We start from the raw sequence: 14958 nt of genomic DNA, 5'->3' as shown, positions 1-14958 counted from the left end.
CGTATACACAATCATGTCATTTAATATAGGGTGGTGCGTATGAACAAAAAAAATTCAAAAGTTCTAGTCTTGACACGAATGATCGTCACTTGGTACTGGTCCAAAAAAATATTTGATAATATTATATTTTTTTTTTTGGTCGCAGACAGTTTTCCTTTTTTCTCGTCTGGCGCCGCCGTTGAGTGGACGTCGGGCACGCGTGATTACAACATAATATATATATATATATATATACATTTTATATTACAACGAACGAATCCCATTTAATTGGATTACACTGTACCGTCATTGTCCGTTATGTTTTATTATTATGATCATGGACGTCGAGAGGAAATTTACAATCAGTAAAAACTAACTGCGACCGCCGACGCCGTGGGGTCGCCGTAAAGAACCGACCATATTATATTATACGAGTTTGTACCTACAAACTGTATGCAATATAGGTATATGTATCGTGTAGGTGCCGTTAAAATTTCGCCATAGATTTAATCATCGTAACCGCGATGTGCAAACATTATAATATTATTAATATCGTCAAGCTGTATCGAATTATCGGATAGCATCCACTTTATTGGTGATATTAAAATATATACCCCCCAAGGATATTAATCGTTTTTAAAACTTTTAACTTTTAGTTAGTTAATTTTCAAATTAATTTAGCGATTTCACTAGTTTATGTAACGATCCTATAGCTCAAATGTTTCCGGTTAATTAAAAAATATAATGGACACTTATCGTTGAAATCGTGTATTCAACCAAAATAAATATCCATAAACGTGGATAAAAGATTAAAACTTAATTTAATATATTTTTTTAAGATTTAACCTCTTACAAATCCATTAAATTTAATAATAAAATACATTTTATCAAATACATGAACTAAGAAGTTAAGAAAAAAAACATTACAGAGTCTTACTAAACTAAAATTATATAATATACCTATATAATAATAATGCATTATTATAATCATAAAAGAATAACACGTTGGATTCGATTAGTTGATGGACTTTATAATATAATAGTACTTATATAACTTTTTTATTTGTATTATATATATTATATAAAATCAAATTAGGATTTTTATTTACTTCAAATAAAAAATATATATATATATATATATATATTTTTTTTTTTTCGTCGTATCATCCTGCATATACCATTATTATAATTACTACGATTTATCCTCTTTTCCTAAAATGTTTTTAATCAAATTTAAACCGATAAATGTTTTATTCAAACATGTAATTGCCTAACCACTACAGTTTGCATTAAGTATTAGGACGAATGTAGTTAGCAAAACGGTTTATAATTATTTTAAACGAATTGAACAAATACAATGTGTGACCCAGGTGAAAATTAAGGGTAAACATCGAGGAAGTCGTTTTGTTGTATAGTAGTTAGGTGTCGGGTGTACATCGCCAGCATTGAATAGACCGATGCAATGGGTGTTTTAAATTTGAATTCAGTGATAAATGATTGTATATACGAAAAACAGTTCTAAGCATGATAGACAGTCGGTCAACCAATATTTCTATTATGTAATTTGTTTACTAGTAAAACCAATCGGTATATAAATAAATCGCATCTATTATATTATTATGATAAATATTTTGATATCGCTTCACAATATTATTTACTAGTTAAATATTATAAGTCAATAGTTCGAATACTGTTACTGCTGGTGTAGGACAAAGTCGACTTAATTTGACAACTGCATATCAAATTTAAACTTTTAGAGTTAAAAATAATATTATTTGTCAAGCACTAACCCGGAACTTAATAGTTCGTACGAAAAAAAAACAAACAACAACTCGAGTCAGTGATGTAATAACGTTAACATCACTGACTCGAAGTTGTAATATTTTTTTTGCTTTTACTTATCATCGCCGTCGCACGTCGTGTCATACGTATCTGACACGTATCGCACATTATCGAAAGTAATTTACTTACGACTTCACGAGTATACAAAACAACAATTTAATAGTGATAATAATAATATAGTTCAACACACATTTTATATTATGTATACGTACGCGTTTAATATTATAATATAATACGTAATACGTGAGACGGGCGTCATATCGCAGCGTATATTGTATAGTGGTCGGCCGGAGTAAAGTTTGTACACAAATCCGAGTGGAAAGTTTGCGCAATCCCGCCCGTCCGCCATTTGTCAAACTCACCGCGGATGTGTAAGTTGAAGGGCACGAGGATAGGGGAAAGAAAACGCGATAAATCCTCGTGGGGGATTTTGACACTGATTGCCACCAAGTTTAATGGAATATTTACTGTTCTATATTACACGTTGAGCCGACAAAACGAGGACACACACATCGATGTATATATATATTATATGTCTGTGTATGTGTGTAAATAAGTATATTATGTATGCACAATAATTCTCGGAAAACCGTCTTGTATGGATAGCACGTGTTCTCTCAGATAGCTCGGTACACATGCGACGGAGGTATTCCTGATATTCGGTGGGTAGGTGTGTTGTATGTGTCGCGTTACGGGCAAATCGCTGCGTTTAAATTACCCGTGTGGTCTTATTCTCTTGGGTAATTATTATAATAGACACCTAAAGTTAAGAAAAAAAATACCCGTTGGTACGTGTCGTCCGGTATTTCTAAAACGATAAACCGGATGCATTATCTTAGAGTTATTTAAATGTATCTGCGTACTTATCCGCTTCTATACATTATAATATAATATAGCATTTCTCAAAGTGTGGGCCGCGAACAATTTTTTTAATTATGATGTCAATGCTATTATTAACCATATCAGAAAACAAGCACACATTTCGCATTCATCTCATTATTGAAAGTACATTTATAAAAATTAATTGATTATAAATACCTATAAAATACTAAATATATATTACAAATTTATACATATTTATATAATACGAATTTTATTTTTTATTATTACTTTTTGAAAAGTGAAACCATGTGGGCCGCGAAAGTTTTTTCGCGGTAAATTTAGGCCGCAGTACTAAAAAACATTGAGAATAACTGTATTATATTATATTATGACGAAAAAGACGTTATTTAATATAGAGTTTCATCGTTTCCCTAAAAATTGTTAAATGTTTAAATTGAAACTTGAAATTGCCCGGTCAAAGATATCAATTATTGCCAGTTAATTTGGACATTGACGTTGAATACATTCATACTATTAACAATCAAACTATACGTCAGCCTAAATATTTATATTTACAATATCCAATTTGTCCTTGACTGCAGCTATAAAAATTACCGTATATAATATAGTGTATCAAAGGAAAATCAATGCTATGTAATTAGTTTCGATATGCATATCACAAAACACGAATATATATTTTTATCCTCAAAGATGGACATTAACTAATTAAGATGTTTATTTTTATTTTTTAACTGTTTGACTTAATTCTTAATTTAGTTAATTTGAACAAAACTATTAGCTTGCTGTGTGTAAAATGCTATATTATATTATTGAATAATAATTTATCCATAAGTAAATGTAAAAGTTCACGAGTTGTTTAAATAAAATTTTAATTGTACAATATTAAATTATACAATACCAATAAATGAATGCAGTAATTTAAAATACTAAAAATATAATAGAGTTCTTGAAAATTTAGTTTCTGCATAAATCTATGAGACCAGGGAAGCGGAGTGGTTACGTTGGTGTCAGTTAATATAGTCATTTTTAGGCATACATTTAAAACAAGTTAATATTTTCAAGAATAAAACAATATTTTGGCGAGGATTTTCAAAAAAACAACCACTTAAGTAAAATTTGTATAAATAACATACTATAGCTGCAGTTATTTAGAATTTAAATTATTTTTTCTTCAAAACTCGATTGAGAAAACGGGCTTTGCCTTCCAGAATTCTACAAAGTTATTATGATACGTCAAATGTAAAATCTGCGCAATCCACACGGCGTAGTCTATCACTGTTATAATAATATACGACCAATACTGCCGTGTGCGATATCATTGCTATGATATTAAATTATGAACCGCAATGCCTCCGGTTCGTAGCTATGTATTTCGATAGACCGCACCAAACTGCAACGGACCGCTACTGTCTTGACGGGCGTTGCACGAACTGCGAAGTGTCTATATAATAAAGCCCGGTGACGACATCCCTATCCACCTACCCGCCCACCCACCACTCACCTACAACCTTAGCAGCCGCCGCCTGCAGAACGGACGTACGTTATTATGTTATCGCAACGACAAGAATATTTGATTTTAATGCGCCAATCACACGCTATATCCGTCGTAATAAATATTGCGAACGACGCGCTCGCGGGAGAGCAGATGCGGCCGCCGAATCATTAAAATCTTTAATTAAATTTATTTGTAATCGTTTAATCGTTCGCGTGATACCCTCCCCTACGCTTCCCGCAAACCTTTCCATCCACCTGTGCGTGCCACCGCAGTGCGCGTCGACAACAAAACGTTTCTAGACACCGCTTTCGCGTATAATTATTATCATTATCGTTATTATTATTATTATTATTATTATTATTATTTACAACACTCCGCAGCGTGAACTACGTAATTACACGGACATAGGATATTACGCCGCAGTTTCCACGGTTTGGCCAGAGGGTTATTGGTTTTACGGCGGCGTTTCTGCGCGTGTTTTTCGGAAAACCCTCTTTACAACTGTTGTAGTCCGGTCGAAAGGGACGAAACGTTTCGCGAAGAGCGTCTCAACTTATGTCGTATATATCTATTTGCCGCGACGTTTATTGTGTTGGAAATCAAACACCGCCGTTTTTAATTTAAATAGATCGTTTTTACGAATTTCCTCGCAACAATTTTCGAGAAAAAATAAATCTCGTTTAACGCTAGCCGAGGTCTGCAGCTGGCCCGTGGTCTCGCCCGCTTGTTTCAAATAAATGTTTAAACATTTTTTTTCCAGAACGTCCGAATTCCGTTTTTTTTTTTTTTTAATTTTTCACCTGCACGTCATTCTGTTTTCGATATTATTATTCTGTTGACATTTTTCATTAAATAAATGAAGCGGGTTTAATGCCGCTTACTGACCCTTGATCATGAAATAATAATTCATAAAACGGTTTTTATACATAAGTAACTTTAAGCCGCTACAACTGCGTAGTCAACTTGCATATAATTTGGAGCTAAACGAGCACTCAGAGTATCAGAAACTTCTACCAGTTTAAATAATCCTCAATCCGATGTTGATAAAATTGTGATAGGGACCGTAAAACATGTAATTAATTGTTTTTATAAACTTTCAATACGATGAAATAATTTCGTTGAAAAAAATCATCTGTGTTTGTTTAAAAATACGAACGACTTTTAAATACTTTCATTGTTATGTTTTTCGTTTTTCTGATTTTATCTTGTAATTAAACCTTAAATAATTTAAAAATATATTTAGTCACACGTAGGAACTTATTACAAACGGTCCAGTGTGACACAACAAATTAACGTATTATTGAAAAGTATTTTTCTGAAATAAATTAATTAAAAAATAATGTGTTTTTGGTCAGAGAAATATTATTACAAGTAAAATACCGTTACAATGAACTCCAGTAGATCGAATTTTTTTTTTCGTTATAACGGAAATTTCGTTGTAACGAAAATTCGAATGAGCTCTTTTTAAGTCCTGACTTTCGTTATAACGGGGTTTTTCGTTGTAATGGTATTCGTTGTAACGGGAATTTACTGTATTATTATTTATTTTAATGTTCGATGTATAAAGTAAAAATAAAAACAAAAACTCGTATTTGAAAACACTAACTTTTTTATAGCATTTCGTGACATTTTCAAAATATTTTCCAAGTATTCAGTGCGCATTGCTCGTTACATTGTGTTTTCATCCGAATTTACAGATTACAGTAATAGATCGTATACGATTGAAAATCCATACGATTATACCTGAAGTATAGTTGGTTAAAGCTGGCACAGATGGTGGTTAGTTTGTAAAATTCCCGAGGGGTTACAGCTATATATCATAAAATAACGGACAGGACGTCAGCTACGTTTTTTTTTGTATGATTGGATTTTAAGAAGCTTAAACTAGTTATCACGGCATGGTAGCCCGGAAATTGCAGTTAACTGTAGTAGTAATATTTATAAATTCGCCAATGTTTGTCAGGTTGAGGCAGTGAGGTAGGAGCCTCGTTCAAATTTTTCATAGTAATATAGCCGTACCTTTACAAGAATATCACCACTTATTAAAATACATTTTTGAATAATAATGAAGAACATGTTTACGTAATTGTATACGCTTTAAGGATTAAAATATTATTATTATAGGTATATTTTTACTTTATCATAAGACGTATTATAGCGTATAGGTACAATAATGATTTACAGTTGACAGTCGACCCATTTCGAAAACATTGGACGTTATCGATGTCTATTTATATCATTATGGTCGTATAAGAGGATACACGAATAAAAAATTCGGAAATACCCAGAATAACGGTCCGACAGGGTAATTGTTATTGTTTTTTTATTTTTATTCCAGACAATGAATAGTGTCGGATACATTGACTTTTGATACGATTCGGGGCGCGCCTGTACGCACGCTGCAGCAGCACTATTGTAATACTTGAATATATTTCATCGAGGAGACACGCCGTTTGCCGGGCAATGCTATCGTGTAATACAGAGCTGCGATAATGACCTGACAAAATTGTCTGGACACTCGTATTGTTATAATAATGTGATATCGACCCACGGGAAGACCGCTGAAAACGCTTGAAACGACCGATCTCCACCGATAATAATAAATAACGGTTTTCCGAAAAACTGTGGCCGAGTACTAAAAATATATTATACAAGTATATTATACACAGCCGTATGATATGTTTCCGTCGCATGATTGCGCGATTATTAAAGCAGAAAACAAGTAAAACGACTATAAACAATTGACGAAATGGAAAAAAAAAAACATTTTTATTATAGTACGACAAAGGTACACGTCTTAAATTTTCTTTTGCGTATAAATGCATAGTATTTAGGTTTAACTGTGTATTATTATTCGTTCGCGGGCACCTCAAGCCGAGTGTACGATTATTATAATGGCAATCCCTGTCTCAAACAATGCTCGAGTCACGTAATTTTTTATCGAAACAAAATTCGATGGGCGCTTAAGTGGACTCCCTCCTCCTGCCCATATGACTAATGGCCTCTCGCGTCTGCGGTGGTGCGTAATATTAATATTATATTTAATATTATTATAATATTGTGCGGATAAAGACCGCGACCGACGGTGACGCGGTGCAGCATTCTATAAAAATTTCATTTTTTTTTACATTAATTCGTATTATATATATATATATGCTTAAATAATTTAATGTCTACCAGATGCAGTTCTCTCTCTCCCTCACGCGCGCACACACACACACACACACACACGCGCACACCATTGCTTAATTTAAGCGACGTCAAGCGCACAGCTGGTGGACAATGGTGGTTGTTGGGGGGTAATGGGAGGGCAGGTCGAGGGTGTGGAACGGGATTTTCGGCGGAAAGCAAAAAAAAAAAAAAAAATGACGTCGTTAAAATAATGGGCTGTAGTCCCGCGGAATAACCGAGTTCAAGACGTCGTGTAATCAAGCCCCACGGTCGCCGTACCACTATCATATTATTATTATTATTATTATTATTATTATCTCTATTATTATTTTATGTGTACACGAAATTTCCGTGTAACGCAGTACCAAGTGCACCTACCTGTGAACATATTATAATATGAAAAACACTTTATGCGGTGTGATATTCGTAGGTTATACGTTCAGCACGTTATCAGTGCCGGTTCACTCACCACTATCTCGTGTGCCTGCCTCGGGCGATCGATTGACTACAACTTCAGGAAGCTGTATAATAAAAACGATCCGATACGTGATGGTTATAGGTTTCTTTAATAAGCATCCCAAATCATATTATATAATATTAATAGTGTCAAATAATATAATATAGGTTTTCTGAAAATGAACGGAGGAGATGTAAAACAAAATTTAATCGCTAACGAACATTTTTACTGAAATAACAATTAAATTTATTATTTTTAGTTAATATATTTAAACGTTACCACCTTTAAAGAAATAACTATATACAAGCATGATATTTTTAAAAGGAGACTTTACCGTTTTAATAAATTTAAATAATTAAAACTATAATAATATGTTGTCATATTTTGTGTAACCAAACCAATGGCAACCAGAAATAAAAAAAAACATTTTACTTTCGTATTTGAAGAATAAAATTCGATTGTGTAAATTCCGGAATTAATGGTTACATTAGATCACTTCTTTAAAATCGTTTACTTGCTGTAAAAATATCATCATAATCAGTTCAACCGTTTCGATGATTAATCCGGACAAAGCAGATAGATACTTCGATTTTATTTATTTGTATGGATTTATAAATCATTGTGTGCAATGTTCAATCTAAAATTGTCATTGTTTTTGAAGATTTGTTTATAAAAGCTATAAACGATGTAATTCTACATTTTCAAACTCAAAATAATCTTTATTTATTTTATCCAAACAGCCAAACCTTTTCTCATTAATTGTAATTACTAATTAGTAGCTCTTGAATATTTATTTAGTCTGTTGTAGATAGAAAATGTACTCTCAGCCAGAACAGACATTAAAGGTAGACAGATATTTGTAGTCTTATTTATATTCATCAAAAATTCTGTTCAGTGTTAAATTGCGTCGACAGCAATTTATAGTCGTTTTTTTTTATTATTACTATTATTTTCACTTCATTATCCAAAAAGAATTTTTAAATATACTTAAAAACTATATTTTTAAACTCTTAAGATATTTTGTATTATTTAAGGAGTTTTTTGTGTCACCACAAAGTATTTTTTTTTCAAATAAGATACCCTTTTTACTCTAAATTATTTAGTAGATTATGTTTTTAAAAACTTTGATTACCTAATTAAAAATTCAAAATAATAGCTTTTTAAAAGTGTTTATAAAAAAGGATAATAGTCTTTAAAAATTATTTTCGAAATCATCGACAATTATTGAATCTTGTATTTATTATACTTGATCCATTTTCAAATTAGCATAGTCTCGATTTCTTTCAAACCCATTATCCTTAGTATATAACAAGTTAAATAACTTAAAAACTACTCGTTCGAATTTCAATAATGATACGTCAACATTTTCAAGAAATTTTCCAGTAAATTATTTACGCCAGAAAAGGTCACCAGTCATTTGAAAAATAAAAGTTTATATCTGTATAGAATACTTCTTAAGTAATACAAAAAATCTCAAGAACTTAAATACGGTAACGGCATATTTCAAAATTTATTATACCAAAATAGCATAGTTGGCGAAATCAGAATCGCTCTGCATAATACATTTTTGACAAAATTAAGCATTTTTAACAATTATTATCATCATATTAGAGCATATTTTCATATAAATACGATTTGTTCATAATATAATTTTAACTGCATATTTTTGTTCATTTTAATTGTATATTATTTACATCCATATTCCGAACATTTTCAGTGCAATAATACTGGAGAATCAATAATTATTAATACATTTACTCATTTCAATTTAATTAAATTTTTTATTGAGTCATGTTTTTATTAATAATTATCATATAAATAAAATAATTAGGTGTCTGCTAACATCAAAACTGTTAAGTTCCAAGTACCTAAGTTTTCATAACAGAGATTAGACGATGTTAATCCTCCTTGTAGTATAGGTTATTTAATTGTTTTATAAAATCAAGAATGTAGCCGAGAAATTAAGTTATCAATAAATTATATGAATATTACTATTTCATAATATTCTTCAAGGTTTTTTTGTATTATTATTTTTTGTGTATCTAGTTTTTAAATAAGTACGAGTCATGAGTTGTAAGTTACAATAATATTTTATCGCTAAAATGTAACTGTAAGTTTAGTATTAAAATACAGTGCGTTATTTTAGCCACTACAATTATTATATTTTTTTATTACTACACACACCTACTTAACTTTCGTATGATGTACGAATAAATGTATGATTAAAAAATAAATATAAGCGTTTTATTTTATTTTATTTTGCGTAGCCTCGCTTCTTGTGCAGTGTACTTACCTGTAGACGTAGTTTGCAGTTATATATAATTTTATATAGATTTTAAATTTACAATTTGCAGTTTTTGTTTATTTAATACGGATCGGATGAAACGCTAATCAGTAATGAACAAATATTTGATGACACTTGGGTAAACGCATTAAGACAGCAAGCGTTAAGCCGCTTTTCTTTGACAATTTTCTTTTTGTTTAATATACTGTCAGTATTATACTCATGTCTATTTTTGTACATCCTATTTTTATTGGCTAATTTTTTTGTATTAAAAATAATTAATTGTTAGTAATAAATATTCATAACATTATTATAATATAATTTATGCACAAACGTCTGTTTGGTGACATAATACAAATAATTCTTATTCAACGACCTTGTACAACGAGCGATTGTTGAACAAATGTTAAGACTTACGTATTCGTATATACGTAACCTTTAAAGCTATACCTCCTCGAAGTTTGTTTACCATTCGATTGATGCCATACCACGTGAAACGTCTGCACGTGTACATATTTTTAGACTACCTGACATATTATAATAGTGACTTTCGATAAATAATAGATCAAATAAAAAGGCACGTACTGCAAAGCCAACAGTCCCATCCATCATCGATATCTGAAAATAACAAAAAAAATTAAAATAATAAAAAATAATTGGACGACGACTTTGCACCGTCGAAAAATACATTTTTCGTATGCTGCGGAGACAATCGTGCTCCGCAGTGTATTTATTTATATTATATATTATGTATATATAAATATATATATATATACATATATTACTGAACCAAACCAAACAAGGCACAAATGCTGCGTATCACGACGTGAAACCATAGGGGAAAACAAATCTATACGGTAAATATCACGTCTTTGATATTGACGAATACGTTTTGTTTATTGTATTGAATTTCCAACACTAGTTTGTATTTTGATATCGTCAAATGTTCACGATAACGTAATTTTCTACGTACTGTGTCAACACGTAAATGCAATCTCGACTTCTATATCATTACATTTCTGGGGAGATTTTATGCGATAAAATACAAATTTTATGCTATTATTATTATTATTATTGTGGTACATGTTTTTCGGCGGTCATGAGACGTCCACCGACTAAACGAAAATATAAAAAAAAAAAGTCTCACAAGAACGCTGAAACAGCATATTATCATAATGGGTACTTAAAGCGTATGATACGCGTTCAAACGCCGACGTCCTATATCAACTCAATGTAACCCAGCGAGGACCAAAGAGTAGGGTAGGGGGGAGTATGATTTCATACGCTGTATAAAGGTACAGCAGACGACTTCTTCTCGACGTCATCAACAGTATAATTGATATTAACATAAGATTGTAATGATTTCGGCGGGATACACTTATACTTTAATTTTTAAACAGCAAAGAGAGCAAAAAATTATTGCTCAAATAAGCACATTATCGAGTAAATATCATTTGTACGACCGAGTGCCATCGAACCGATATCGAATGTATAGGCATACGTATATAGTATGCCGAATTCTCTACTTCCGTACAATAACCCAACAACTATTATTATATTTTGCCGTGTCACTAATTGTGTACTATTTTGTATTCAATTTAAAACATCACTACGTATATATAGTATTGGATACGATGTATCGATGACTGTCGAATCTTTTAAATGTCGTGCTTATATAATACACACCAATTTATTATTTATTCGTACACGTAGTGCAATATGTTTCTTTTACGTTCAAATATTCAGCAGCGACCACTTAATTCTTGATTTAATATTGTGTTAATATTTTTTGAGTACATCATTGTGACATTTATCCAATACTTATTCGTATATCACATCAGCTTCATTGAGCATAGTAGAATTAATAATATAGAAACAATATTGCAACAACACTATTCATACTTACCTATATTTAGATATTTTACCGTTTTTACATACGTAATTAACATAAGACTCATTGCTTTGTTTTTTATACATAATTTATATTTCATAATAAATATGAAACGTTTTATTTAAGTTGTGAAGTGTACATATTCATGATTTTTTTTTAAATTTAGTAACAAAATATTATTATGAATATACAATTAATTACACGTGTAGTCAATAGTATTACATATTCTATAATTTTAATTGGTATTTTCCTCACAGGCATAATTTATTCCTTGTTGGTTTCTTTTCAAAACAATAAATGGTTTCTATGCAAGGTACTTCTGCATAAAATCTTCAAGTTCTCTGCTCTGCAAACGAATAGAATCCTTTCGTATGGCTTTTGAAGAATACAATCAATACAATTACAATTATGTACATAAATATTAAACTTTTTCAATTCATTTTTGGTATACAGACATTAAACAAATTATTATCTTCTGAGATCAAATTAAACATAATAACTATGTGTAATTATCTATCTACTCGTATACAAATATATAAATAAAAACATTTGCAGTTACTTTTACGTATGATTATAATAATAAATAGAAACTTTTGCACAACGACCAGTAAAATATATTATTATTAATTTCGTTTCGATATATCTATCTGTGATTAGTTCGTGTTTTTATATTTTCTACGTTATGCGATATATACATTATGTTTAGAAATGCTGAACTGATCATCATCCTTTGTACACTCATCCAATAGATATTAGGAAACTTTTCAATCCAATAATACAGCGAGTCGTGCGACGAATAAGTAACGCAAACAACGACGAAACTTAGCGAACGCTAACTACTGTATTCAGTAATGAGTTTAACCGGCAGCGCAAATCAGAAATCACCGTGTTCTCGACAGTCGACAGTAGTGGTAATATCAAAAAAAAAAAAAAAAAAAAACCTAAACGAATAAACCCTTCACTCGACCCCACACCCATTCTACTAGCCACTCAAATACACCACCGAGTGCCCTAGCTCCTGATGACGAACCCGCCATTACACGATAATAAAGTATTCGTCGTCATCGTGATATTCAAAATTGTAATACCGCTTTGTGGCTGTCGAACTCTCTACTGCGCTATAATAATAATATTATACTGTTATGGCGCCGAGTCGAAAAAAATAAAATGTCAGCCTTTGCTCCCCGGGGAATTTCTCGACCGTCAAACGCCCACCTCAAAGGTCCTTCGAACGTCAGCTCGCGCGAGTGTGTGTGCGCGTCTACGCGGTACACCTAATTATTATTACTACTTCGACGACGGCGATATGATATTATTATCGTTACGATGTTTAGCATTAAACTTGTGTTTTGTTTCGTTACAGGATTGGTTCACGAGGCAACAGTTGGTGTTGGTCATATTGATCGTCAACATATCGTTGGCGTTGATGTTTTTCAAACTTCTGACATCCTAGACGCGACGCCGGCGGTGGACGGCTTGGACACTTCCGCAGAGCCACATACGAAAATAGAAAACGAAATATACATTTATTATATTTTTTCAGACATGACATGTTGTGTTAATTCGACGGTGACAAATCAATGTTATTGCGCGTCAACGTTAATAATTATTATTTTTATAACGGCCGTTTCGGGACGAGACGGTTCGGAGCGGACCCGGACGTCTCGTCCGGAAAACGTATCCGATGCGTTTATTTATTATCGTTTCAATCACTTTTTGGCAATGTTATAAACTATAAATTACAATATATACATACATATACATATATAAATATATTTATTATATAATAAATGTTATATATGTATATGTTTGTATATATATTTACACCTAACACCACGTTTGTTGTACGGCGTTATTTCCCAATAAATCGATTTATTATTATTATTATTATTATTATTATTATTATTATATTATAACACGTAGTGACACGATATGAGGTCGAACAACCCGACGACGATGTCTTATAATATATTATATTATATATTATCATATAAGACTCGAGTCGAAGGCGATTGGCTTTTATTTCGGTATAATATTATATTTTGTTAGTGAATATAGTGCATTTGATTTTTTTTCGTTCTCTCTAGATGTTGTTGTTGTTTTTTTTTTGTTTCCCGCGTAAAATATATTATACGATGACCAAATATATAGCCAATTATCATTATCATTATCGTTATTGTTATTATTATTATTTTTATCATTATTTTATTAGTACGAAACGTGAAATAGCACCGATAATATTGTATAGTAGTTGACTTCAACACAGAAACAATATTATTTTGTAGTTACATAATTATAATAAATAATATAATGTACGTGGTCAAATACAGATTACAAATCACTCACACACACACACACACACACACCTGACTAAGCGTTTGTATAGGCTTTCGTTGTTGTATCTTCTATAATATTATTATATTTTACGTATTACCACATTATTTGTTTATTGTATTTCACGAGAACAAGAAAAAAAAAATTTAAATCAAAGAAGAAGAAGAAGAAGAAGAACGAAATAACTTCTCCGATACGCCGATGCAGTGTTATATTGTTATTTGTTATAATAAAATATTATATTATCATGTTTTGTGTGTGCACGCAATAATAAAACGCCACACCGACGACAGACGAATGTTGTGTTGCTTATTGATTTCACATTTTTATTTTTTATCACATGCATTAATGCCATCATCGATTCCGGCGAATCCGACAAATATAATATTATAGTATTAAAACACATACGGAGTGGCGGCGCGTTTATTTATTTATATAAGTTCTTATATAATGTTTTCGGCCGTTCGGAGGTTATCACGGGAGTACAATACGCGGTTTTCCTATACACAAAGACTGCTATAAATATAATGCCTGCCCCGTGAAGCATTAAAATATAAATTCCATCGCTCGACGCAAATCGAAAAGCTCGACTTTCGTTTTCGAAAAAAAAAAATTATTCATACCCGCGTTTATCGAAGAATAATAATACGGCTTATGGGTGA

General features: G+C 31.4%; 1 protein-coding gene across 1 annotated transcript in view; it reads left to right on the top strand.

Moving 5' to 3' along the window:
* Positions 1–14108, top strand: part of LOC113560237 — a 58883-nt gene extending 44775 nt beyond the window's left edge. The window contains exon 3 of the mRNA XM_026965999.1: positions 13326–14108. Within this exon, the coding sequence (XP_026821800.1) occupies positions 13326–13415 (90 nt within the window). The 3' untranslated portion in view covers positions 13416–14108. The remainder of the gene's footprint in view (positions 1–13325) is intronic.
* The last annotated feature ends 850 nt before the right edge of the window (positions 14109–14958 follow it).

This window comes from Rhopalosiphum maidis, chromosome 3 (assembly GCF_003676215.2).
Source record: "Rhopalosiphum maidis isolate BTI-1 chromosome 3, ASM367621v3, whole genome shotgun sequence".
NCBI classification, from domain to species: Eukaryota; Metazoa; Arthropoda; class Insecta; order Hemiptera; family Aphididae; genus Rhopalosiphum; species Rhopalosiphum maidis.
Note: the sequence above shows the minus strand (reverse complement) of the source record. Positions and strands in the feature narration are given on the sequence as shown.